This window comes from Micromys minutus, assembly GCF_963924665.1.
Source record: "Micromys minutus genome assembly, chromosome: 9".
Lineage (NCBI taxonomy): Eukaryota > Metazoa > Chordata > Mammalia > Rodentia > Muridae > Micromys > Micromys minutus.
Genome location: NC_137978.1, coordinates 40,936,959 through 40,963,802, shown reverse-complemented (window position 1 = coordinate 40,963,802; position 26,844 = coordinate 40,936,959). Strand labels below are relative to the sequence as shown.

The window sequence follows — 26,844 nt, the reverse complement described above, 5'->3', positions numbered from 1 at the left end:
GTGGCAGATGTAAATAAATGGACTGTGTGTTGTTTGTGAGAGTGACCTGGGGCCGTAGACAGGTTCTGGAGAAGTCCCACACACCCGTCTTCCTTCTCTGGGAAGAAGCACCTCTTGTTCTCTCAATGGAGTGGCTGCATTCTGTGCTTTTTATACCTCCAAGACCCAAACCTAACTACCATGCCAGAAGCCAGGACTTTAGCCTCCTTCGTGGTGGGGCAGGGGTCAAGTCAGTGGCTCAGAAGGAAGAGGACTTTCAGGTGAGCCTAGCCCAGCTGGTAAACCATTTATGGGTGGACCCTAACCTTCAGACTCTTGCTGGGCCTTATTAAAGGTTTCTTCCTGCCTTTCCCCAAGGATAATCTCCAATGGTAGTCAGAAATCCAACTAGGCCCCCAAATGAGTCAAAGCTCAGCTGGCGGTGGGGGGGGGGGCGATTAGGAGTTTGGAATATACCTGTCTGGCTCTTAAGAGACCGGAGCCAGTATGCCGCTTTCCCAGGAATGGCCCCACCCTGGTATGTACCTTTCCTACCTTCCCCTGCAGCTAAGAACTTGCAAGCCAGAAGAGGGTGGGCCAGGAAATGTATAAAAGACCGTGAAGTTTGGCCTAGGTTGGGAGACTTGACTAGATTAGAATTTAGTAGTTGTACTTAATAGTAGAGCTCTTGGGGGAGCTGTTACCTGAGCCCTGGGCTAAGACCCTAGACTCCTCCTTCGGGAATTGGGGCCCAACCTGCTGAGCCAGGCCGCCCACTCCTTGTACCTGGATCCTGACCTATGACTCGAGTCTCCGCCTCATCCACCACATCCAGCCTGGTGGCCTCCCTCACCCGCTCTCCGTGCACCCAATACCTAGCCTGCCGGTCAGGCTGTACAGGGCGCTCCAGAAGTCATGGGTATGTGTGTGGGGTTCGGGATGGATTCTTCTGTACCCCACTTCCCGAAGGGCAGAGTCCAGGGACGTCCCCCAGCCAATCTTAGCCCGCTTCCGCCGGCAGAGGTCCTGGTCCTGGCCAGATACCGTGCTCAGACGGAGGACGAGCTGAGTCTAGCTCCGGGGGACGTGATCCAGCAGGTGTGCGCGGGGCCCGCTCGGGGTTGGCTGCTCGGGGAGCTGCGGGGCCGCCGTGGTCTCTTCCCCAAGCGCCTGGTGCAGGTGAGGCCTGGTGCGGGTATGGCCGAGCGGGAGAATGGGAGTGGCTCCGGCCTCAGCCTCAGGCTTTGTACTGAGTGCCGCTCCCATGTGATTTTCCCAGGAGATTCCCCAGGCCCTTTGGGGCCTCACCGAGTCCAGACCTCGCTTTCCGCGCCGTCGCGGTGAGTCGGGCACTGGGCCGGCGGGTGGGGGTTCACTGCCCGCGTGGAGCATGACGGCTGTGGGTGGGACAGCTGGAGCTATTTTGCAGCCCTCTGATTGGCTTGAAGTACAATGCTCCGCTCGAGGGCGGGGCCTGGAGCTACTTAAGGGAGTTCTGGGGTCCATCTCTTCCCCAGTGCTGCAGATGGGGCTCCCTGCTCGAGCTGCTTTCCTGCTTGTCTGGCCTAGGTCACCCCATTAACTCTCGGGACTCCCAAAGATGGTGCAAAGTGAACTTCAACTACCATCCAGAGCAGGCAGACGAGCTGAAGCTTCAAATTGGGGAGATTTTGGAAGTGATAAAGGAGGTGAGGAAGTGCTAGGGGACTTGGGGAGATGCTGGAGCTCTTCACATAGAAAAGAGTAAAGTAAGGGTGGGGGCGATGGAAAGGGAGGCAACTGGGGAGGAGGTAGTCCTTGGGTAGAACCTAGGATAGACACCTCAGTTACTCTTGAGCAGAACCAGATGCTCCCGCATCCTTCCCCCTCCCCAGATTGAGGACGGCTGGTGGCTGGGAAAGAAGAACGGGCAATTGGGAGCCTTCCCATCCAACTTTGTGGAATTGCTGGACAGTGGGCCCCCAAGTGAGACCGTGACCCTGTGATCCCCTGGGACCAGACTCAGCAATCTTCAGTGACCCTCCCAGTGACCCTCCTGACCCCATGACCCCTTTGACCCTCTCCCTTGACCTAGCTAAGTTAGTGCCTCCCTTACACCATCGATTGTTCCTCTGCAGGCCTTGGAAATACAGACATGCCTTCAATCATCCCTACTTCACAGAGGCCTCCTAAGGTAAACTGGGTCATGGTGGACTCAACCAGTGAATTCTGAAATGGCTTGAGACTCACCTTGTTCTCCCCTTTCTCTGTCCCTAATAGCTGAGCAACTTGACCTATGACAGCCCTCCGGACTACCTTCGGACAGGTGAGCACGCCAAAGAGGCCCTCCCAAAGTACCCTGCCTTGTGGGAGGTGAGCCAACTAGGTTGTTGGAGGGAGTCACTAGCTGCTGAGGGAAGGGCTACACAGTAGAATGACCTTCTTTTAGTCCCCTGCCCTGAGACCTGCAGGGTTCTATTTGACTACCAGCCCGAGGCCCCGGATGAGTTGGCGCTGCAGAAAGGGGACCTGGTGAAAGTTCTGAGAAAGGTAGGAGAAGATTAGGGGTACAGAAGAGTAGGGACCCAGGCAAAAACTTGATACTCACCTCCCCAATGACTTGTTTCCCAACCAGACAACCGAGGATAAGGGCTGGTGGGAAGGAGAATGCCAAGGCAGAAGAGGAGTTTTTCCAGACAACTTTGTAATCCCACCGCCCCCAGTGAGTATGGAACCCCAGGTGTGGGGAGGAGAAAGGAAATGCTAATTTTAAAAAAATTGGGCAACTGAGTATAGTGGTACATGCCTTTAGTCCCAGCATCCAGGGCAGAGACAAATGCATCCCTGAGTTTAAGGCCAGCCTAATCCATAAAGCAAGTTGTTCAGGAGAACCAGTTCCACAGAGAACCCTGTCTCAGAAGAATAGGAAAAAGGAAAGTGAGGGGTCCTAGATTTGCTGGATCACTAGATAAAGGGACACAGAACTCTAAAAACATCTAGGGATAAGCTGAAGAGATATGTGGCTCGGGGCACATAAAAATGCAGACAGGCACTCAGAACCCATAAAAATGGCAAGTGGACGTAATAGCTCCTCTGTGTTTCAGGAAGGTCAGGAGACAAAACAGACCATACTGGTGAGCTCTGTGTTTGATTGAGAGATTTTACTTTAAAAATTTAGGGAGAGGGCTGGAGAGGTGGCTCAGCGGTTAAGAACACTGACTGCTCTTCCAGAGGTCCTGAGTTCAATTCCCAGCAACCACATGGTGGCTCACAACCATCTGTAATGGGATCCAGTGCCCCCTTCTGGTGTGTCTGAAGATATTGACAGTGTACCCACATACATGAAATAAATCTTAAAAATAAAACAAAGACAAAAAGAAAAAAGCTTAGCCCCCCCCCAAAAAAATTAGGTAGAAAGTGGGGCATGATAGCCTTTAATCCTAGCACACAGGAGACAGAGGCTGGTAGATCTCTTGAGTTCGATATTAATTACCAGGACAGCCTACACAGAGAAGCCATGTCATGAAAAGACAAAAAGAAAAAAAAAAAATTAGAAAAGGGATCAAGAAAGATTTCCTATTTGAACCTGCTGCTTACACTTGAGTGTACACATTTTACACACACACAAAATAAAATAAAACAGGGGTAATGGAACTCCTTGGATCCAGCTGGAGGGTTACCCCTAGATGAGACTGGACTTTGAACTGTTGGGACTTGTTCTTGTAGTCTAATATATATATATATATATATATTTTTTTTTTTCATCTAGATCAGGAAGCTGATCCCACGAAAAATTATATCTCGGGAATCAGGTGGGTGCCCGGGAGCATGGAGTGGACTGTTCTTCCTGCGATCCATGGTTTCTAGTTGAACAAAAACACTTGCAGTTCTCCCACTGGTCCAGTACACCATAGGACCTCCCTCCCCTGAGGTCAAGAAGGTCAAGAAAGCCCTATCCTGTGTGAGTCAGATCAGATCGTGTTCAGATGCTGTATGCCTCTTGGTACTGCGGCTACTGTCCCAGAGCTCCGTGTGGTGATACCTATTGCTGTTAGTGGTGTTAAGGACCAAACCCAGAACTTTGCACAAAGAAGGCAAGTGAGCAATATTGCAGCTCTAAGTCTAAACTTTGAAGTCCCTAAAGATAAATTCTGGGGTGAAGAGATGGCTGGGTGAGGAAGCTGCTTAGTGTTGTTAGATTATTTAAAAGCAGCTGTAGAAAGGCAGATGGAGTCGTCTTCTTCCTCGTTAGTGTAGTGGTATTGTCGCCTGTCACTGGGGAGACTGGGGCTCAATTCGATGGGGAGTGTTGTTAAATTTTTGGCTGGAGAGATGGCTCAGTGGTTAAGAGCACTGACTGCTCTTCCAGAGGACCTGAGTTCAAATCCCAGCAACTACATGGTGGCTCACAACCATCTGTAATAAGATCTGATGCCCTCTTCTGGTGTGTCTGAAGACAGCTACAGTGTACTAATATATAATAAATAAATCTTTTAAAAAAACAAAACAGATGGAAGGTAGACAGAAAGAGATTATGCAAGACCATGGGGTGGTTTTGGGGTTTTTTTTGGTAATTTATTTTTAGTTTTATGTGCATTGGTGGTTTTGACTATATGTATGTCTGTATAAGGGTGTCGGGTCCCTTGGAACAGAGTTTACAGAGAGTTGTGAGTTGCTATGTAGGTGCCTGGAATTGAACCCAGATCCTTTGGAAGAATAGCTAGTGCTCTTAACCACTGAGCCATTTCTCCACTCCCCAAGACCATGCTTATCCACAACAAGGGTCTTTGTTGGAGGGGGAATCTGGGTCCACTAAAGAGGGGTGTCCTCTGGTCTTGTAGCAGCAGGAGAATCTTAACTTGACTGCCAGCTTTGATGAATCAGGCAGTTGCCAGCCTATATTTCCAAAGAGACTCAAAAAATGATTCTTAGAGAGCCACAAGCAGACCCTTTGGTTACAGAGTAGAACTGAGAGGTTTTTCTGGGAATGTTGAGAACGGGAGGGGCTGAGGTCTGAGAGACAGAGCGAGTTTCGGAGAGAAAGTGGCCATGGAATGGATTCAGGGTGACTGGAACTGCTGTACCCTTTGGGCTCTCACAAGTAGCAGGGAGCTTCAGAGGAAGGGAACAGGAGAAATATGGAAAAAAAAATTTATCGGGCCTGGCAAGAAAGGGGTGATGGTCCCCTTTAGCCAGAGTTTCTGCACAGCTGTTAAGATGCTGTTTTGTTTTTTTGTTTTTTGTTTTGGTTTTTTGGCAGCTGTATTGGGAACAAATGGAGCTGTTACAGAGAACTCTGGAGAGCTCACACCCTCCAAAGCTCTTTGCAGGGATGTGGCTCTGTTAACCAATGCCTACAAGGCTTTGGTCTAGCTGTTTTAGAGGTTGCCCAAACAGCACATGGCATATAGGAGTTACCCTTCCTAACTGTCAAGGCTGACAGAAGGGAGGGCAGCAGTTTGATTGCCTCAGAAGAGGGTTCATCCAAGGCGTCATGGTAAAACTTAACAGTTGGCAGAGATCTAGAACACAGGAGGTGACAACTATAAAACTTTGTGGGAAACATTAAGAGACAAAGTTATATAGAGAAAACATTTTTGAAAGTTTTTTTTTATTTTTCTGTGTATGAATGTGTTACCTCATGTATGTCTGTGTATCACATGTGTACCTGGGCCCTTTGATCGCCAAAAAGGGCCCTGGATCCACGGGAACTGGAGCTAGAGATAGCTTAAGGCATTATGTGGGTTCTGGGACCTGAACTCAGGTCCTCTGCAAGAGCATCCTGTGCTTTTTACATCAGTATGAGCTCAGGTTACACCTGGCTGAACCATGCACCAGAGCTCTGTAGAACTCAGGAAAGCCACTGTGGTTGGTTGGCTGTTTGTTATATTAGACTCTTGGATAAAGGGCAAGAGCCTGGAAGCTTTGTAAGAGATGTCAAAGTCTGTATCCAAGGAATAAATCTGAACAGAGTATCTACTTGATATTTCTTGCTTACACATATAATAAACCTTGTATATTTGTTTCAAATATTAGCAAGACAACTCTGTTGTTTAATAAGCAAAAAACCAAAGTTTGTCAAGTAAAATATAATTTTTGGATAGAAAAAAAATCAATAAGGTAAGATTTTGTAAGTTGGGCTGGAGAGATGGCTCAGTGGTTAAGAGCACTGACTGCTCTTCTAGAGGTCCTGAGTTCAATTCCCAGCAACCACATGGTGGCTCATAACCATCTGTAATGGGATCCAATGCCCTCTTCTGGTGTGTCTGAAGAGAGTGACAGTGCACTCACATATATTAAATAAATAAATAAACAAATAGATTTTTCTAAGTTGGGATAATTACCCTAAATGACCATATCTAGTATTTGAAAACATGACTCAATACTTAGTTTCGTTTGCACCAAATATATGTCTCGGGCCTGCAGTTCCCACAGAGGCCATAACTATCCATAACTCCAGTTCTAGAAGATCTGACCTCTCTTCTAACTTCTGCAATCACTGTACACACATGTGGTACACATGTATACATGCAGGCAACACACTTACACACATAAAATTTTAAAATATATATTTTTCTTTAATTTTTTAAAAGAAAAATTCAGTTTCTTGAAACTCATCGCTTGTAGTTTTAATCCTAAGCCCTTTTGGAAGCAAAGACAGGATTGTTCCAAGTTTGATATCGGCTTGGTCTACACAGTAAGTGCCTAGTCAGCTAGACCTATATACCTGGCAAGACCCTACCTCCTTTCTGTCTTTCCGGGTTTTCAGTTTCTGACTGACTTCCATCTGCTTCTGTTTTTATTTACTTTTGAAACAAGGTTTCATGTAGTTTCCGATTGACCTTGAACTCTCCACTGTTTTTATGTGAGTACACTGTGATACACTGTAGCTTTCTTCAGACACACCAGAAGACAGCATCAGATCCCATTACAGGTGGCTATGAGCCACCACGTGGTTGCTGAGAATTGAACTCAGGACCTCTGGAAGAGCAGCTAGTATTCTTAACCACTGACCCATCACTCCAGCCCTGAGCTTGAACTTTTAATCCACCCACTTCCACCTCCCAAATATTAAACCACAGGTGGGTGCCAACATGCCTGGTTGCAAAAGGATGCTCCATTCTCCTCCTCCAGCTGTAGGTTTGCTCGTCTCATCCTGTTTATACTTATGGTTGGTTTTGTATTGAACCCAGGACCTCTTGGATGTTAGTCTAGCACGCTGTCATTTAGCTGTGTCTCAAGCCTACATACTTAGGGACTTTATCAAAAATTGGCATTGATTTCTTCCAAATTGTTTATCTGAATCTTTGGAAAGGACTGTGTCAATGTTGTGCATGAGATCAGTAGAGCTTTATCTCTGTGCACATGTGTGTGTGTGTGTGTGTGTGAGAGATCGGGAGCACGCTCGTGCTCGAGCCATGGCATGCATGAGGAGCCTTGGGTGTCCTCATCTACCTTGTTTGAGACAGGCTACTTGTGCTTCTGGGCATTCTCCTGTCTCCACCTTTGTCTTAGTCAGGGTTTCTATTCCTGCACAAACATCATGACCAAGAAGCAAGTTAGAGAGGAAAGGATTTATTCAGCTTACCCTTCCATATCGCTGTTCATCACCAGAGGAAGTCAGGACTGGAACTCAAGCAGGTCAGGAAGCAGAAGCTGATGCAGAGACCATGGAGGGATGTTACTTACTTGCTTCCCCTGACTTGCTCAGCCTGCTTTCTTATAGAACCCAGGTCTACCAGCCCAGGGATGGCACCACCCACAATGGGCTGGGCCCTCCCCCCTTGATCACTAGTTGAGAACATGCCTTACAGCTGAATCTCATGGAGCATTTCCTCAGCTGAGGCTCCTTTTCTGTGATAACTCCAGCTTGTGTCAAGTTGACCCAAAACCAGCCAGTACACCACCCATCATGATTTAAGAATGCTGGCTTCATTTGTTTGGTTTTGCTTTTTCTAAAACTCTTTTAAGATTTATGCCCATGCATGTGTGTTTGCGCTTGGTATGGGTGTGGGGAATCAAACCCAGGTTCGGTAAGAGCAGAAAGTACGATTAACCACTGAGCCACCTCTCCAGCCCCTGAGTCCTGGGATTGCAGATGCTTGATATGTGAGTCCTGGAGATCCAGAGTCAGTTCCTCACCCTTGCATGGCCATATCCCTAGTTCTCAGTAGAAAGTGTGTGTAGTATGTGAGTGTGTGGTATATATGTGTGTGTGTGTGTGTGTGTATGTATGATTGTGGGAGTGTATGTGTGTGTATGAAGATGTACTCACCTGTTAGCAGAGGCCAGTGGTTGATTTTGGTTATATTCCTTTGGGTATGTTCCTACGTCACCTTGGAGCTTGCCAGTTGTGCTAGGCAGATAAACAGTGAACTCTAGGGATCCCATCTCTGCCTCCCAAGTATGTACAATGCCCAATTTTTTACTTGTAGGCTGAGATCTACTACCATGTCCTCCTGTTTGCGTATCAAGCAAGCACATTGCTGAGCTGGCTTTCTTGTTTCTCTGCCCTTCTTCTTTCTAAGATATAGTTATTTTGACCTGGTTGTAGTGGCATGTATCTTTAGTCTTAGAACTCAGGAGACAGAGGCAGGTGGATCTCTGAGTTTGAGGCCAGCCTGAGCTACAGAGTGAGTTCTAGGACAACCTGGGTGACACAGGAAAACTTATCTCAGCCTCCTTAGCCCACAAAAGACTTATTTTTATTTTATGTGTATGTTTTGCCTGCCCATATGTCTGTTCAACATGTATGTGCCTAGTGTTTGTATAGGCCAGAAGAGGGTGTCAGATCCTCTGGAATTAGTTACAGATGGTTCTGAGCCTCCGTGTAGATGTTGGGTATTGAACCCCAGTCCTTTGCAATAGCAGCCAATGCTCTTAACTACTTAGCTATCTCTCCAGTCTCTCTCTCTCTCTCTCTCTCTCTCTCTCTCTCTCTCTCTCTCAGACACACACACACACACACACACACACACACACACGTTTCAATGCTGGGGTCATGTGTCTTTGTACATACTCAGCAAGTGTTCTGACACTGAGCTATATCCCTAATCCCTACTCTTTGAGGCAGGGTCTCACTGATATAGGCCAGGATGGCCTTGAACTCATGGTCCCCCTGCGTGCCCCCAGCAGTGCATGAAGATCATAGGTTCTCCACAATCACCTCTGCACTTGTTGATGTTTTCATTAGAACCACGAAGGCAGATGGAAGGGCATTTTGTGGTTTTGCCTTGTTGTTTCTTTGGAGCTTAAGGCTGTCAGGAACTGGCTTTGTGGGCCCTTTCCAGTTGGGCTGTGTTCTTTACTACTGAGTTACAGGAGCTCTTTGTGTTCTATGAAAGGCTGGCTGGAGCTATAGCTTCATGATAGCTTGCCTAGCAAGCATAAGGCAGGTCTTAGCTTCAACCCCCCAGTACACCAAAGATGGTGATGGTGATGTTGATGATGATGGCAATGATGATGGTGGTGGTGATGATAAACATGTCTATCATCTTGTAAAACTTTTTTCTATCTAATGAAATGTCTTTTCATTTTATTGTCATTCTTTTTCTGAAACAGAGCCTCACTATAGCCCTGTCTGTCCTGGAACTTGCTCTGTAGACCAGGCTGGTCTCAAATTCACAAAGATCACCTGCCTCTTCCTGCCAGAGTGCTGGGATTAAAGTCCCCTCACCACTCGGCTTCCTTTTTTTTTTTTTTTTTTTTTTTTTTTTTTTTTTTAATGTATGTGTGGTGTCTACCTGTATGTCTGTGTAGCATATGCATGCAGTGCCTCTGGAGGCCAGAAGGGGGCATCATATCCCCAGAACTGGAGTTACAGGTGGTTGTGAGCCACCGCTAGATCCTGGGGATTGAAGCCTTTTCCTCTGGCAGCGCTCCTAACTGCTCCTAACTGCTAAACCATCTCTCCAGCCCTCAGCCATCCTTTGTTAAAGTTGTCCTTTGATGCCGAGTGTGCCCGTGAAGTGTGCCGTTTATCTACTCTTGGGCTGGCTGTGTTTGGGGCCTCACATGAGTGCCTTCGATGCTGGGAAGTTGCTGTTCCTCACGGCCACCAAACCCGCACCCCTCCCCCACCCTGCCCTGCCCTGCATGTCCATTCTGTGGACTGAGTCAGGGGAAGGGATGCATCCATAGGGAAGAACGTTATCAAGCGCAGACTTTTGTCCAGTTACCAATGCTCTGGATGGTGTCTGGAACACGGATATGTTCATCTCGTCTTTTCCCTCAGCTGCTTTCCGGGAGAGGACTTGGGTACTACTTCACTGAGATCATTGGTTGGACTGTCTGCCATCCACTCCCCATGCCCTCTCTTCCCAGCCTTCCCGCTCCCCAATCTCTCATTTAGTGAATTTCTCCAGCTTGTTTACTTTGCTTTTTAACATGTATATGTATGCTTAAATCTGACTTACACTGTGTGTTTTCCCAGGAATGCTGTCTTCTATAGTCAGTTTTTTTTTTTTTTTTTTTTTTTTTTTTTTTTTTTTTGGTTGCTTTTTGTTTTGTTTGTTTGCTTTGCTTAGATGACTCTTCCTGACAATCTCTTTGTTGCTTGAACACCCTTTACCTAATGGTTTCAGTGTGTGTGCTGAGCTAGGCCTGCTGGCTCAGCTCACAGTGGCCTGCCTTTCTTCCTTTACGAGCTTATGACTTGATCTTAGCTAGGGGAGTCTTGCAGGCGTTAGGAAAAGAAAGACTTCCAGTAGGATTTGATTTTGTTTCTGCCAGCAGCCAGGGGACACCAACCTCAGCCACCTGGCTTTCCCAAGGAAAGGCGACAGGTGACTGAGCTTCCAGACTGTTGTTAAGCTAAGGGAGCAGAGCCTGGGACCCTCCCTGCTCCACATCACTGGCCCCAAGCTCAGGAGCCAGAGCAGAGTGACCCACTTTACTACCTGTGCTGTGTCTTGATTGCTAATTGACATAGAAAGACGCAGTGCATTGTGGGTAACACTGTTCCTAGGCAAGGGAACCCAGAACAGCCTAAGAAGAGATCTGGTTGACAGCAAGAAGGAAGGATCTGTGTATTTTCTCTCTGCTCTTGTCTGTGGATTTGACAGATTTCCTGCTTTAACTTCCTTGCAGTGATAAACTTTAACCTGAAATGGGAAATTGAATAAGTCCTACCCCCCACGTTTGTGTTCCTTATCCAGGCATTTGTCACAGTGACAGAAACGAAAGCAGGATGCTACTTTCTGGCCTCCGTTCTCTATTTGTGGACTTTTTTTTTCATGACAGGGTCTCAATATGTAGATCTGACTGTCCTGGAACTCTCTGTAGACCAGGGTGTCCTCAGCCTTAAAGATCCACCTCCTTCTGCCTCCTGAGTGCTGGGATTAAAGACACGTGCCCAGCACCATTTGTGCATGTCTAATCTTTCTCTTTTTAAGATTTATTTTATGTATGTGAGTACACTGTAGCTGTCTTCAGACACACCAAAAGAGGGCATCAGATCCCATTACAGATGGTTGTGAACCACCATGTGGTTGCTGGGATTTGAACTCAGGACCTCTGGAAGAGCAGTCAGTGCTCTTAATCACTGAGCCATCTCTCCAGCCCTACTGTCTCTTTTTAATTGCTTAAATTATTTTATGTATACAGTTGTTTCTTTGCATGTGTATCTTTGCCGCATGTTTGTGTCTGGTGCATGAGGCGAGAAAAGGGTATTGGAACCCTTAGAAGTAGAATTACAGATGGTTGTGAGCTGTCATGTGGGTACAGGGAATCAAACCCAGATCCTCTTTTAAATCCCAAAGTGTTGGGAAACCATCCTAAGTATGTCTAGTGAGAGGGTCCTACAGAGCCCTTAGCCAAACAAAAAGCAGTAGAATTCATAGTTAACTATATCAAGTTCTGCGTGCCAGGCAGATAGGCACATAAGTATTGTCACTCGGGCCTCAGCACAGTCCTACAAGGTGCATACTGTTATCCATGACTCGCAGACTAGGACACTGTGGTACAGGGTTCACCTGCCCAAGTTCTTACATCAGTAGCAAGAAACGAAGCTGGCAGTCAAAGCCTGTACTTATTAGAGCATGCTGTCAAAGGACTTATGCCAGTGTGTGTGCATGTATCGGAATGACTTTGTCTGCTGATGTAGACGCCACTGTGTGTGTGTGTGGCTGCCTTCAGAGTTCCCTCCAATGTCACTGTCACCTTTATGTGGCCTGCTCCGACCATTTTGTTTGGGATTCTCTTTACAGGGTGTTACAAAGGGGGCTGGAGAGATGGCTCAGTGGTCAAGAGCACTGACTGATCTTCCAGAGGTCCCGAGTTCAATTCCCAGCAACCACATGGTTGTAGACAGCTGCAGTGTAGTCATATACATAAAATAAATTAATTAATTAAAAAATAATAATTTAAAAAACCAAGGTGTTACAACATAGTCAGGCTGGCCTTGAACTTCCAACATTCTAACTACCTTCAGAGGTACAATTGTAAGGATTGAGAAAGATGAGTCACAGTTCTTCATCTTCTTGCGAAGTGGCACATGAGAGCAACTGAAGTGGGGAAGGCTCAGGGGCCAGGGTCTGGGAAGCTGGAACCTGCATCTGGGTGCCATGTTGTAGCTACTGGTGGCTCTCCAGGAGGACCTTGTCTTTTGTTTTTGAGACCAAGTTGAGTCTCTGTAATCTAGTCATCCTTCGAAATGACCGAGGACTTGGTGGTAACAGTGGTGGAGGCTGGGCATCGTTGGTTTATTGATGGTGATTGAACTCTTGAAGACCGGGCAAGATCATTTGAAAGGCCGGAGATGGGCAATCGACACTGAAGTGAGATCAGAAAGGGAAATTGGGGCTGGGTGTAGTGGGGCACACCTTACTCACAGCTCATGGGACTGAGGCAGGCTCTGTATTTTGAGGCTACCCTAGTCTACAAAGTGAGCTCCAGGACAGCAGAGCTACGTTGTTGAGAACCCTGTCTTGGGGAGGGGGTAGCTATATTGCAGATGTGGGGAGATTGTTGGTGGTCCATAAATAAGGACTGAACTTCAAACACTGAATCAAAACCTATCGGCATAGAGGGCTCTCTCCCACACACAGCCTCTCCTACTGCCTGCTACACTCGGACGGGTGCTTCCCCGTTCCCTAAGGGTGATCTCCCAGTCGGGTAGAATTCATCTCCCGTTCAGCCTTCTGTGCACAGCACAAGACACACAGCCAAGGACTTGGACAGATGGACACTACTCATCTTTCTCTTCCCAGCTCCTATGAAGGAAACAAAAAAGCTGATGCCTAAATCATCTCTACCCACTGTAAAGAAGCTGACGGCAGCGGCCTCTGCACCCAGCAAAGCCAAGTAAGGAGGATGGGGCATTGGGGCTGGAGAAGGCGCAGGAGATACTCCTCCTGCCCAAATCCTATGTTGCTCATGTGTTCCAGGTCACCTTCAACACTCAGTGGGGACAGCCAGAAACGCCCCTCCAGAAGCTCTGGTAAGGACTTCCTTCCTACAGTGGAAGATGGGCTGGTTGTGTTGAGGGGCAGACATGGGCATGGGTCCCTGACGCTCTACTCTTACAGGCTTCAATGGCAGCTGCCTCAGTGGGGGTCCCAGGCATGGGAGAAGGGGATCTAGAACCCAGGCTTCCCAGCAGCATTCTGCATCCAGTCAGGTGAGGGACCAGAAACATGGGAGAGGGCATTACTGGGAGGAGACAGAAGGGTGAGAGACCCCAAGGGGACAAGGAAGCGCCTCTAAGGTATTCAGCTTCCAACCAAGACCCCATCCCACAGGAGGATGAACAAAAAAGCCCAGGAAAGGGTCCCTCCAGGAAAAAAACCCCCACTCCAGAGAAGACCCTGCTTCTAGATAAGGTCCTTAGCCCAGAGAAGATTCCAGCTCCTGACAAAATCTCCACACCGAAGGACCCCATTCCAGAGAAAGCTCCGGATTCTGACAAAATTCCCACTACAGAGAATACCACTGTGGACAAGGATGTCACTCCAGAGAGCACCCTTTCTGGGGATGAGCCAGCTAAGGATGAAGCCCTTGACCCGAAGATGGCCCTTCATGTGGACAATGCCCCTGCATTAGTAAAGATCTTGACCCCAGAGCACATGATTTTTAAAGAGGACCCTTCCAGAGACAACACTCAATGCCAGCACTCACCTCAGGAAGAAACCACACCGAGGTCTGAGTCTCTTACACCCCCAAATGATATCCAGGTGCCAGAGTGCTGCCCACAGCCTAACTCCTCAGAGAGGTGCTGCTGTCATGTAAAACAGGTCAACAGCTCCCCAGCCCAGTCCACGGCTGAGGATGTGTCTGCCATGGGGGATGTCAATTTTTTACAGGAGCCACTAGCCAAAGATGAGGTGTCCCTGAACAAGGCACTCCCCAATAAGCTGCCTTCTGAAGGGGCAGGTCCCCAAAAGCAGGTGCCCCCTAAAGAGTCAATCCCCACTCCCCAAGTGCCACATATGATCAAGCAGATTCCAGACCCTGAAGAAGTTCCCTCGATTCATCCTCTGGTCCCACTAACCTCTCTCAAAAGCAAGAACAACAGTGTGGATGAATTGGAATCGTTAAAGGAAGAGGTGGAGTCGCTGAAGAGCAGGCTGGAGCTTCTGGAGATGAAGCTGGAGTAAGTGGGTAGTAATGCAGATGGGGTGGGGTGGGAGGAGGGAAGGATCGGGGTTTCACTTGAACTCCGTATACACAGACAGAAGATGGGGGATGTCTGGGAGGAGCCGAAGACTGAGAAGCTCCAGTCACCGGAGGTGGGTGGAATGGTGAGCGGGAGGGAGGAAGGGAAGTAGTTGGTGGCTCTGGCCCCTGATAACCCTCTCCCAACTAGATTGAGATGATGCAGAAGAACCAGAAATCTTTCAAACACGCACAGACCCAGACGGAAACACAGACGGAATGAGAGCAGGTTCAGGCCGAACCTCAGCCCAACCTGGAGGGACATCTATCCTGCTTGGGCCACCCTGGTCCTTGCACACAACTTTGAGAAACTCCACGGAAGTAAAAAAAAACTCTGAACTCTCTCTCAGACCAGCCTGGTCCTTGTGCGGGGCGGGGCCAGCCAGCACACCGCCTTTTTCTGCATTCCTGGCAGTCTCTCTTGGGCACATCTGGCCAACATGTGGCTCCCATTACCATTCCCAAGGCCTGTGCAAGGCTATTTTTATCCACCGGATGGATGGGGGCAGGGGTAGTCTCCTTCAGACGCCAGCCCTACGCTAGAGGCAGGGTGGAGGGGCCTGGACTCTGGGCTGGATTCAGGAACCCAGCTGTGTGCTAGAGGGGTGGAGTCAGCCTTCTCTGGGCCCAGCTCCTCCCAATAAGCCTCTGCCCAAAGGCACTCCTGTGTCCACTCACTTGGAATGATTTTTGGCCTAGAAGCATCTGCTCAGGCACACTAAGTAGAACAGAATTTGCATCAAGGTCTGTGACTTAGGCCTCCCTGTCATTGCAATGACGACATCCCAGGGTAGGTCATAGGGCAGGGGACTAGGTGACATTTGTCCCAACGCCGGCTAGTAAGGACCTTATTTGTGAGAAATGCTCATAATATCTGCCCTATGTGCAAGCTGCGCGTCTCGGTCTGTTTCTTTGACCTGTCAGGTGAGCATAAGAACGCACTGGGTGGACCCCCAGAGCGGGTATAACCAGCAAAAGAAATGAGTTACTCCCACAGCCCTGGAACTCCCCTGCGAGGCTGGAGCCTGGGGGCTTGCTGAAAGCAGTAGTAACCAGTGAGACTGAGTCGCTGAGACTACCTTTCATTGGTCATTATTATCTGGGAAAGGTGGAAGCTGGCATTCTTTTCCCACCCACACCTGTCCTATGAAGAGTGCTTAGCAGGCGGCGATCCAACGCCCAATAGCACCAAGAGAGTTGGGGCAGAGGCAGTTTGAAGGCCCTGAGGCAGTCCCATATCCAGTACTCTGGCCCCACGCCGCGAGGCGGGGTGTCAGTAATAGTGCATTCGGCCCAGCGTGGCCGTGGCTCCGGGCCCGAGCGTGCCGCTGCCCAACAGGTCTGGCTGCCCCGTGCGCCAGATCTCCCGCAGGATTCGTTCACGCTCCTCCAGCCGCTGTGCCCTCTCTAGCTCCTCTGCTGACGTGAAGACATTGACGTTAAGGGGCCCGTCGGGTTCTGTGGACAGCTCCTGGCCCTGCAGCGTGTCATCAGGCCCCAGCCTCGTCATGGTGTCCTCATCCTCGTCGTCCTCGTCTTCCGGCTCTAGGATGCTGTTACGAGGGTCCCGGCGCGGAGCAGGGGTCCGGGGTCGCGAGCGAGGCGCACAGGAGATGCTGATGACCAGCAGGCATAGGGTCAGCAGCAGGCCGAAGCAGACACCAAGCACGAAGTAGAGGCCGAAGCTCTCAGGGTTAGCTAAGGAGCAGGGAGCGGAGGTCACAGGGGGTCCTGACAGGCTGGAGTCGTCCCATCTGGGAAAGATCCAGGGTCTAGCTAGGCTTGGGGCAAGGAACGGAAGGGCAGCAAGGACAGGGTGAGCGGCTGGGAGCGGAGGGCTGCCTGGGTTATGATGGACGAGCTCCGTGCCCCCAGGCTTGGCCCTCACCTCGGATGTGCGCATAGGCTGCCAGGCTGTTGCTGAGTAGCTCCATGTCCCTTCTCGGGGCATCCATGCTGCTGTGGCGCAGCTCGCCTGTCAGCCTGCGAGGTTACCCAGGTCAGGTCCTCCAGGGCACAAGGCGCTCGCTCCTCGCGTAGCTCCTCCACCCTGGGGAGGAGCGGTTCGCCTCACTTGGTCGAAGATCTGGACTCTGCTAGTCCTCGTTCCCCCGCAGACGCCCCTCTGTCCCCGAGAGCGGCGGAGAAGCCGCACACGCTCCGCCCCCTCGTGGGGTCCCCCGGCGAGGCCCAGCGCACGGAAGGGCGAGGCGGTGCCTCGGGCTCCCCTTCCACCTCCCTCCTGCACCCCTCCACCCGCGGGGCCTCGGCCCGGCTCGCTCACCCGTCAGCGTCCCGCAGCCTGGCCCCGGCAGTGGCGTCTCCCCGGTGGCCGCATACACCAGGGCCGGGCCGCCCCGTCCGTCTTACCAGGTTCGCACGGCGGTGCGGCCGGACCAGCCGGCGGAAAGTTTCCTCCGAGGAAAGAGGAGGGACGGGGCGGGGCGGGGCGGAGAGGCGGGAGGAAGAGCGCCAGGAGGAAGGGGAGAGGGGGCGGCCCCTGCTCCCCTACAGGAAGCCGCTGGGGAGGCCGCTCGCAGGGGCCGCCCCCGCCAGTACCAACAACAACACGATTAGTTACTAAACATCCCTAAGGCCTGGGGCTCCAGGCGGGAGGTTCCCGTCCCTCACTCTCCCAGTTGACGCCCCTTCATTTAAGCCTATCAACCGCGGAATGTGGCTACCCTTAAATCATCAATTTGCAAATGAAGTAAACTTGAGTCAGATCTTGAAGACTTGCTACACAGTCGGGATTTGAACCCAAAACTCCGGCACTAGCACGTAGGCTCCAAACAACCTTCCTGTGATGGGGCGGGTCCAAACCTGTTCATCCCTCCAGCCTTTTCTAGAACCGGTGGAGGCGGCCAGCAACCCCTCAACCCACCCCACCCGCGTCCTTATAGGTTTTCTCTCAGCCCCTCCTCCCAGTGTCCTGGCTGAGTGTGTCCAGCTGCTGTGGTCACCCAAGGTTAATGATTGTTGGACTCGGTGGTGAGACAGGTCCCAGCATATTGCAAACCCCAATGGGGGCCTCTGCCCTAGGGAACATTCTAGCTGCTTTGCCCTGGACCTGCCCAGAGTCACACGTGTGTTCCCACCTGGGCTCAAGATTTGGACAGAAGTGCGCTGGGAGGGGGGGGGGGTATCTGCAGCTGGGCTCTTCTTTCTGCCCAGTCTCCTGGCTAACTCCCTTCCCCTCCCTACGCTGGAGCTGGGGTGAGGGGGAGGCCTTCTTGGCGGGAATCTTGGGAAGGAGGAGGGAAAAGAATGGCGAGAGGAAATTGCAGGCATAGCTGTAGGCGCTGCCTGTAGCCTGAAGGCCATTAACCCCTTCCCTGTTCAAGCTGCAGACCCCACTACTCCCCAGCCAGCCTGGGTTCAAGTAGGGGTCAAGAGGAGATGGAAAAGGGTCCCGGCTAGCTCAGACCTGGGTATATTTGTGACTGTTTAGTCGGCTTTGTGAGCATGTGTTGGCCCATGTGTACTTACCTATTTGTATATAATGCTGTTTCAGCATTTTAGTGTAAGATGAGTGCAGCCCCCAGTCAGCCTCAGATGCCTGTCTTCTTCCTCCTAAAAAAATGGAATTGCAGAGGTCAGAAGTTACAAGCCCTCAGGTGGCAGGCATCTTCAAGGGACTGTGAGGTGCTGTAAAAGTGGTGGAATACATTAATGTGATCGGGGGTGGGGGGGGTGGGGGTTGGGGGCATCTTGGGTAGCTCTCACAGGGACACCCCAGGTAAGGAGTGTGCAGACATGCCAAGATCTGGGGGAGAGTGTCTAAGACAGGATCAAGGGGTAGGAACATTAGTGGAGTTCCAGGCTTGCAAAGACAGCTAGCATGGGAGTTTCAAGGGCAAAGTAATTAATTAATTGGTTGGAGACCACACAGATTTTGCAGATCACTAAGGAGCTGGGATTTAATTGGGAAGTGAATTGATAAACCCCTGGAGGTTTAGTAAGGGAGTGTCATTAACCACTCCACACATTGGAAAGACTCCTGAAGTGGCTAGAGATAGGCTTGGCCACAGCAGGGCAGGAATGGAAGCAGAGAGAGCAGGGAACAGAGTTGCAGATATTCAGGGGTAGTAGTGGTCTGGGTTAGAGGAGGAGGAGGCAGCGGCACTGGTGACCTGAAGGGAGTGTTTGTGGAGGTGGTTTTGAGTGAAGATGATTTTAGTCTTGATCTTGGGCCTGTACAACTGAGTAAAGTCTTCGGGGCAGCACCTGACCCACCCCTCCCACAACCCCAGGTGGGAGGGGGAATGAGCTGGATTTAGATACGTCAGATTCAGGTTCATGATAGCCACTATCTAGCTATATCTATCTGGATGTGGGTGTCAGAGAGAGGCCAGTGGCGCCCCAGCCTACCATTACCAGGCAGGAAAGACAAGATGAGATAGGTGAGCATCCCAGAGAACAGGAAGAAGGGAGTCTGTCTAAAGCCTCAGTTCTGAACCCTGACATTGAGGGGTCTCTTGGAAGAGGACCCCTCAGCAGCAGACCAGCCAGGTGGGAGGAAAACCAGGCAGGAGCAAGGATGGGATCCCATAGCAGGCTGAGAGGTAAAGATAGGACCAGCATCGATACCCAGGCAGGGTCAGCATTTCAATATTGTCTCAGTGATGCCTGTGGATGGCCATGGCCCATCCCTGTTTCTCCAAGACATGTGTGTGACTGGTACATACAGAACAACTCGTGACTTGGACACACGCACACAGATTAACTGGTTGGCAGGACACGGCTGTCAACACGTGTCCTGCCAACCACTTAAATGTCAGTGGGTGCTGCAGCTCCGTTTGTACAACTGTGTGTATTGAGGAGATGGTACCCTACTTTGTGTGGCACATACCTGTTCTCTGTGACAGTCCACATGACTATGGTGCAAGGTTTGAGAGTCCACAAAGCAGCCTGCATCACCGCGCCCAACAGATCTCTGTGTCCACATCTGGATTAGATGTGACTCATCCTTGGGGAAACAGAGGCTGAGACAAAGGGAGGATTGAAGTCTCGCTGGGCTCTGCACACAGTGCTCGCTAATGGAGTGCTACCTTCTTCATCTGGCTACTTGTGGTTAAGCATGTGGCCCTGATGACTCCGAAGCACAGAGCTGTTCAAAGTTCTGGAGAAGGTGCCTAGAGCCTTCGGCTGAGATGGCTGTCCACAGTGGCCGGCTGCCAGCCCCCACCAGCCATCCTTTTGTCCAGACTCTTGTTTTACTCGCTGGTGGCTGGAATCCCGTCCATCTAATCTGCCCATTTAGTCTGCATCCTCCTGCAGATCTCGGCTCCTCTACTTGCCTGGCCTCTTGCCCTTTGGCTGGCTCATCTCTGCCCTCTTATCTGTGATATCTGTGAAATCAGGGACTGGTCATCTTGGAAAGGCCTAGAGAGGAAACAGGAAAGGCAGGTCTTGGCAGGGTCACAGCTGGGTTGTGAGTTGGGGGGCAGGGTGTGTTAGGTTTGAGAGATTCAGACTGGAAGAGACCTCAGGGCCCTGGCTTAGCCAGCAGGGAAAAGGGGACTCACTCAAGGGCCTCCTATGGCTTGTCAAATCTCTCAGACTCAGTGTCCCTGTGACCTCAGCACTAGTCCACTGGTTAGGAGGGGGTCCCGGGTAAAATTTGCTCAGGGAAGTGTGACTGTAATAGATATGAACTGCCCTCTGTTCCTAGCATTCGCTGTGTAGCTTGTAATGTGGCTCCCATAGACAGAATAGGAGGATGAGGCTTAGAGATGCTGCTTGTAGGCTCACATAGGTACAAGTAGTGAGGCCCAGATTTGAACTTGTGTTCAAATCCCATAAGAGGAGTTTGTCATGAAAAACACTCAGCTGCTTTCTTGCTATGTCCTACTGTGGTCGCAGTTCATGCTTTGGAAATGAAACTTAGCTAGTACCAACTCTCACATCTAAGTAAATGACATCTGTGTCATTTGGTCCTATGATACAGAAATGGCATGCATTTGTTCAGTGGTCTGTTACTAGGAAGGTGAGAGTCATGTGTGTGACCGGTGTGAGGGTGAAGTGTGTTATCATGATTGGTAAAGCTCAGAACAGCAGAAAGTATACATTCCCTCCACTTCACACACCAGTTAAACAGCCCCAGAAAGCAGTCGGGCATGGTGGCACACCAGCCTGGTTTACAAAACGAGTTCCAGGACGCCGAGGAAAAAAACAAAACAAACAAAATTTCTCAGAAAATTCACCTTGCACCATGTAGACCCAAATTCTTTCAGACTGTGTATGTAATGGAATTGGATTCCAGGTTCTGATAAATCCTTTCTGATTTATTGTGCACGATGTAGAATCTGCCTGATTATGGGTCCCTGGCTCCTACTCTCTAATGCTAACGGCAACCCCCAACTCCTCTCACCCCACAGTGGATACAAAAAAGAAAAGGATCCGACCGACATTTATGGGTCTTGACATTTGAGCAGGAGAAAGACAGTCACTAACTGAACATGCGGGTGGTTGGTGAGCCGGAGCCAGGAAGAGTTCTAGAAGAGCAGAGGACAGAGTGAAGGCTTTGGGGTGGGGCATAACAACAGGAAAGGTGTTCTGTGTACCCTGTGGGGCTTGCTGAGGATCAGGAGGCTGCAGTGGAGTGGAGTGCATGAGGGGAAGTAGAGGAGAATTTAGGCCTCTGTACTTCATTAAGTCCTAGCTGCCTGGAAGACAGTAGTGGGCTCCTGGCTTCTTTTTGATGAAGATGTAGAACTCTCAGCTTGCCGTCTTCCACATTTCTCACCATGATGATGATGGACTGAACCTCTGAACCTGTAAGCCAGCCTCAATTAAATGTTGTCTTTATAAGAGTTGCTTTGGTCATGGTGTCCCTAAGATAGGGACCGAAGCCATCTATGGTTCTGATCAGGAAAGGGGAGCACATTTGAATTCTGTTTTTGGTCTTTTGTTTGTTTTTTGTTTTTTTTTTCAGTACTGGGGATTGGACCCAGAGCCTCTAATGTTAGGCAAGCATTCCACAACTGAGCATAGCTGCGGGCCACCCTTCTGCCTGCAAGCCAGAAGAGGGAGCCAAATCTCATTACAGATGGTTGTGAGCCACCATGTGGTTGCTGGGAATTGAACTCTGGACCTCCGGAAGGGTAGACAGTGCTCTTGACCACTGAGCCATCTCTCCAGCCCTACCTTGAGAGACTTTCACTAGGTCGCCCAGGCTTAGCCTTGGACTTGAGATCCTCCTGCCTCAGCATCCTAGATAGCTGGGACTTCAAACCCGCTCCACCAGGCCTGCTGTTCCTATTATTTAAATCACATATGGTTATGTGTGCACATATGCAGTGGAGCTTGGGTGAAGGCCAGAGGCCTTTTGTGGGAGTACTGCTCCCTTCCTCTCATGTGCTTTGGGCAGCAAGCACCTTTACTTGGAGCCATCTCACTGGCTCCATTGTCATATTTTTGAGACAGTGTTTCTTACTATGTGACCCAGTCTGGCACAGTTTGCTGTGTAAACCACACTACCCCGGAACTTGTGGCAATCCTCCTGCCTCACCCACCTGAGATTGCATGCAGGTGTGTATCACTTATTAGTTTTCTGTTGACCTCACATAAGCTGGAGACATCCAAGAAGAGAGAGACCTCAACTAAAAAAAAAAAAAAAAAAAAAAAAAACAAAAACCTATCAGGCTGGCCAATAGGCAAGCCTGTGGGACATTTTCTTTTTCTTTTTTTTTTTTTTAAAAACCAACTTTTATTAATTCTTACATGTGAGTACACCACTGTAGCTGTCCTCAGACATACCAGAAGAGGGCATCAGATCCCATTACAGATGGTTGTGAGCCACCATGTGGTTGCTGGGAATTGAACTCAGGACCTCTGGAAGAGCAGTCAGTGCTCTTAACCAATGAGCCATCTCTCCAGCCCCAGACATTTTCTTATTTGAAGATTTATGTGGAAGGGCCCAACCCACCATGGGCTGGAAAGCAATCTGAGGGAGCCAGGGGAAGCAGGGCAGTAAGCAGCATTCCTCCAAAGCCTTTGCTTCAATTTCTGACCCCCCCCCCCCCCCGCCTTCATTCATAGCCTGCTTTTCCTTCAGGGCAGACTGTGAGCAGAATGTGTAAGCCAAATTTACCCTCCTTCCGCCCCATTTTGCCTTTGGTCATGGTCTTTATCACAGCATTGGAAAGCAAGGTAGGAGAGAAACTGGTATCAGGATAGTGGGGTATTGCTGAGACAGATCTACCCATGTTATAAACGGACGGTTGTGAAGGGGTTTGGAACTCTGTACTGGAACTGCTGTTGGGCGTTCAGGGTCAGGAACTTGGATGGTAGTTGGTAGCATTGAATGAAGTGCAGACAACAGAGGCCTGGCTTGTGATGTTTCAGAGGGAGGTCTGAGAGTCCCTAATATTGGGACTGTTGGTGTGCTGTTTTGAACTAGGAATCCATGGTTTCCGATCAGATGGAGCTGAAGAATCAGCCATGATTAACAAGACCAGAACCACTGAAGTGAAACCTTTGTTAAGAGGAAATTGAGGCCTTGAGGCAGAGTCTTCTGGGAGGGTGCCCCAGGGTCAGCACACCTGACTGTGGTCCAGAGGAATCCAAGGCTGCACTTCAGGAGAGCAGCTGAACTCGGTAATTTGTCTCTCTCAGGTGGTATATATAGTTCGGAAGGCATGAAGAGGTTGTGGATGGTAGCTGAGTCTTGACCTGGGAGAGGCTAGGAAAGGTGAACATTCAGCCTCAGTTCCAGTGACAATCCCAACGTTGAAGGGGTCATGGAGAGAAGCTGAGGCTTGGCACCATGTGACAGGATCATGATCCCTGAAGAGAATCCAGTAGGGGGTGAAGGTGCAGCCTGAGAAGACCTCCAGGATATTGGCGATGTCAGGATGACACACTTACAGTATCAGATAGCACACGCTGTGGAGCAGAGCCTGAGCCTGTCAGAGCTGCCAGGACCCTTCGAAGCCTAGAGGATCGTTGAGTGGATCTCAGGTGATAATTGCTGAACTTTTCGTTTTTAGTTTTTAATTTGACTATGCCCCAGCTCTTCTCTCTTAGAGTAAGAAAGTACTATTTTTGATGTTATAGGAGCCCACAGCTCACAGAGACTTAAGACTTTTTTTAAAAAAAGAAATGGATATGTTACAGAGACTAAGCTTTAAAACTCTTGAAAGTTACAGACTGTGGGACTTAAAAAGCACTGTACAGGGCTGGAGAGATGGCTCAGCGGTTAAGAGGCACTGACTGTTCTTCCAGAGGTTCTGAGTTCAATTCCCAGCAACCACATGGTGGCTCACAGCCATCTGTAATGGGATCCAATGCCCTCTTCTGGTATTTCTGAAGACAGCAACACTATACTCATAAATAAAATTATTAAAAAAAAAAAAAAAAGCACTGTACAGTTGGGTTAGTCGTGGTGGCTTGTGTCTTTAGACCCAGCATGCAGAAGTCCGAATAGATGAGTCTCTGTGTGTTCCAGGCCAGCTAGGGTTACACAGTGAGCCAGGCACGGGTACACATGCCTTTTTATCCCTGCACTTGAGAAGCAGAGGCAGGCAGACATCTCTGGGTTCAAGACTAGATTAGTCTACATAGTGAGTTCCAGGAGAGCAGAGCTACAGAGATAGACTCTGTTTTGAAATAACAACCAAAAAATAACAAAGTTTAGACTATGTTTTACATTTTATCAACTTGATCTGGGAGATAAACCAGAACGATTATGGTTTGTGATGTCTTTGTGTGTCAAGTTGACAAGGGGCCAGTTACACTGGTTAGGTTTTTGTTGTTGTTAACTTGACTGAGAAGATGTCTCCATCAGATTGGCTTGTAAGCAAAGCCAGTGGGGCACTTTCTTGATTGGTGAATGGCTGTGGAAGGTCCCAGCCCATCCTGGGCAGTGACACTCATAGGCAGTAGTCCTGGGGTGTGTAAGAAAGCAACCTGAGCAAACCAGTAAGAAGCATTCTTCCATGGCTCTGCTTTAGTTTCTGCCTCCAGCTTCCTGCCTTGACTTACCTTGATGATGGGCAACATAAACCTTTTCCTCCCCAAGTTGCCCTTGGTCATAACAAAATCGCTATGACTGGGGCTGGCTCAGCGGTTAAGAGCATTGACTGCTCTTCCAGAGGTCCTGAGTTCAATTTCCAGCAACCACATGGTGGCTCACAACTATCTGTATTGGGATCCCAAGTCCTCTTCTTGTGTGTCTGAAGACAGCGACGTGTACCCACGTATATAAAAAATAATGAATAAATCTTTTAAAAACTCACGGTGGCAGGTCACATACTTGAGTGTTATTTATACATATTTGCCTTCATGTCTGTCTGTGTACCATGTGCCTGCCTGTTGTCTGAAGAGGTCAGAAGCGGGTGGGTGGGTCTGATCCCTCTGGAACTGGAGTTTAGATAACTAAGCCACCATGTGGGTGCTGGGAATCAAAGGTCTTCAGCAAGAACAAGTGCTCTTAACTGCTGAACCATCTCTCCAGCCCTGTATTATTATTTTTTTTGAAACACAAATTTATGTCTGTATCTATGACTGCTATGTGTGGGAACTGCAAAGGCATCCATGAGCCACCTGATATGAATGCTAGGAATCAAACTCAGGTCCTCTGGAAGAGTGCCAAGTGTCGGACCTGCTGTGCCACCCTCTCTCTGGTCCCTTCTCTGACATTTTATGCATGTTAATATTGTGTATTGTAACTGATCAAAAGCAGTTAAAACTGTTTCTGAGAGTTTCACGGCCTCTGGGGATGACCTTGAATTTCTGCTCCTCTTGCCTCCACTTCCAATGTGGGCATTAGAGGCATGTGCTCAGTTTAGGCAGTTCTGGGACTGAATATAGGGCTTCATACTTGCTAGACAAGGTACAGCCCCTAGATCTTATATGAAACCCTTACTGGCCCAAACTCACCATGTAGACCAGGCTAGCCTCAAAACTGCAGAGACTGGAGAGCCAAGATTGCAGGTATATGCCACACCTGCCGTATCTAGGTTTTAGACAGCTCCTTCTGGTCCCCGTGGCACCTGGACTGTCAGGGTAGGAGAAAGGGCTAGGGACAAATGTTGCCACTCAGGGGAGTTGAAAACCAGTCAGATTCAAGGCAGAGCTGGGGGGGAGGGGTTTACAATGAAGAGAGAGAGACAGAGTAAAACCTCATCCAGCACAGCTGCAGACCTTACTGGGCAGCAAGAGAATAAGGAAAAGATAAATGGATAGAAAGGTGGGATCAGATGGTCTGGGCTTTTGGATAGAGAAACTTCTGCTTGCTTATTATAGAGAAGAAAAAAACCCCATCAAAATCTGATAATTAGTAAAGGATACCTAGCCTCAGCACTGATCAGAGGTGCTCCAGAGGATGCGGGTTCAGTTTCTAACTCCTATTCCAGGGATCTGATGCCCTCTTCTAACCTTTGTGAGCACCAGGCACACAAGTGGTACAGAGGCATACATGTAAGCAAAACAGCCATAGGTATAAAGAATGAAATATGTAGTTTTTAAACCTAGCACTCAGGAGGCAGAGGCAGGCGGATCTGAGTTTGAGACCAGCCTGGTCTACAGAGTTCCAGAACAGCTCCAGGGATACAAAGAAATAAAATACCCTGTCTTAGATTTAGTATCTAAGGAAATAGGGCTGTTTTGTGTAACCTGTTAAACCAAAACAAACTTCAGACCAATTCTGAGGGCTGAAGACAGAGAAAGACCTAGACAGCCCCAGAGATATTTGTACCCAAAGAAAGAGGTTGTGAATTTGTACCAGGTCCAGGGCAGCAGCTGGCAGTGGTGGGCTGAAAGAAATGGCCATTCATGGTAGTGCACCCATGGGCTTCATCCTTTTCCTCCTTTTCTAGCCAGGGATGGCCTAGCCTACCTCTCCCTTCACCAGGAAGCTCTCTCCATTTCTTGGCTTCATTGGGAAATACAACGTGCAGTCTAAACTTAGTCAACGGAAGGAGGTAGGAAGGAAGGCAGGCAGCCTTGGGCTTCTCAAGCAGGGCAGGGTAGGATAGGAAAAGAGAAGCTCCTTACCCCAGCTCCCTGGAACAGGCAGTGGCCTCTGACATATGCAGATGGCTCTCTAGTGGTAGAGGCCCTAGCAGGAGGCAGGATACCCTGGGTCCCCTCCCACTTCAGACAGTATGGCTTAACTGCTTTGCTTGCTGGAATGGCAGATGCCCAGGCTGTGGGCAGTGATGCTGGGTTAGAGTGAGGACAGAACAGAAGCAGGCTACAGACATGGTGGCTCCACATCAGGAAGTTTTA

At 49.4% G+C, this 26,844-nt stretch overlaps 2 protein-coding genes across 4 annotated transcripts; one reads left to right on the top strand and one right to left on the bottom strand.

Annotated features, from left to right (window-relative positions):
* Positions 1-1,579: 1,579 nt before the first annotated feature.
* SH3D21 (SH3 domain containing 21) lies at positions 1,580-14,833 on the top strand (the record flags this gene model as incomplete). The annotated part of the gene is made up of 12 exons (XM_080922037.1): positions 1,580-1,667; positions 2,097-2,152; positions 2,239-2,284; positions 2,408-2,508; positions 2,594-2,680; positions 3,728-3,770; positions 13,167-13,260; positions 13,344-13,396; positions 13,485-13,576; positions 13,698-14,548; positions 14,627-14,684; positions 14,762-14,833. The coding sequence occupies 12 exons, from the start codon at positions 1,580-1,582 to the stop codon at positions 14,831-14,833; spliced, it is 1,641 nt and encodes a 546-aa protein (XP_080778163.1).
* Positions 14,834-15,697: 864 nt separating this feature from the next.
* On the bottom strand, positions 15,698-17,026 carry EVA1B (eva-1 homolog B). 3 transcript variants are annotated; one of them, XM_080920615.1, is made up of 3 exons: positions 16,895-17,026; positions 16,499-16,660; positions 15,698-16,308 (listed from the first exon to the last, which is right to left on the bottom strand). In XM_080920615.1, the coding sequence occupies exons 2-3, from the start codon at positions 16,563-16,565 to the stop codon at positions 15,884-15,886; spliced, it is 492 nt and encodes a 163-aa protein (XP_080776741.1). In that variant the 5' UTR covers positions 16,566-16,660; positions 16,895-17,026; the 3' UTR covers positions 15,698-15,883. The 3 variants fall into 3 exon arrangements, with proteins under 3 accessions (XP_080776741.1, XP_080776743.1, XP_080776742.1); XM_080920617.1 differs by having other exon boundaries at positions 16,499-16,593; positions 16,895-17,016; XM_080920616.1 differs by having other exon boundaries at positions 16,981-17,007.
* Between the last annotated feature and the right edge of the window lie 9,818 nt (positions 17,027-26,844).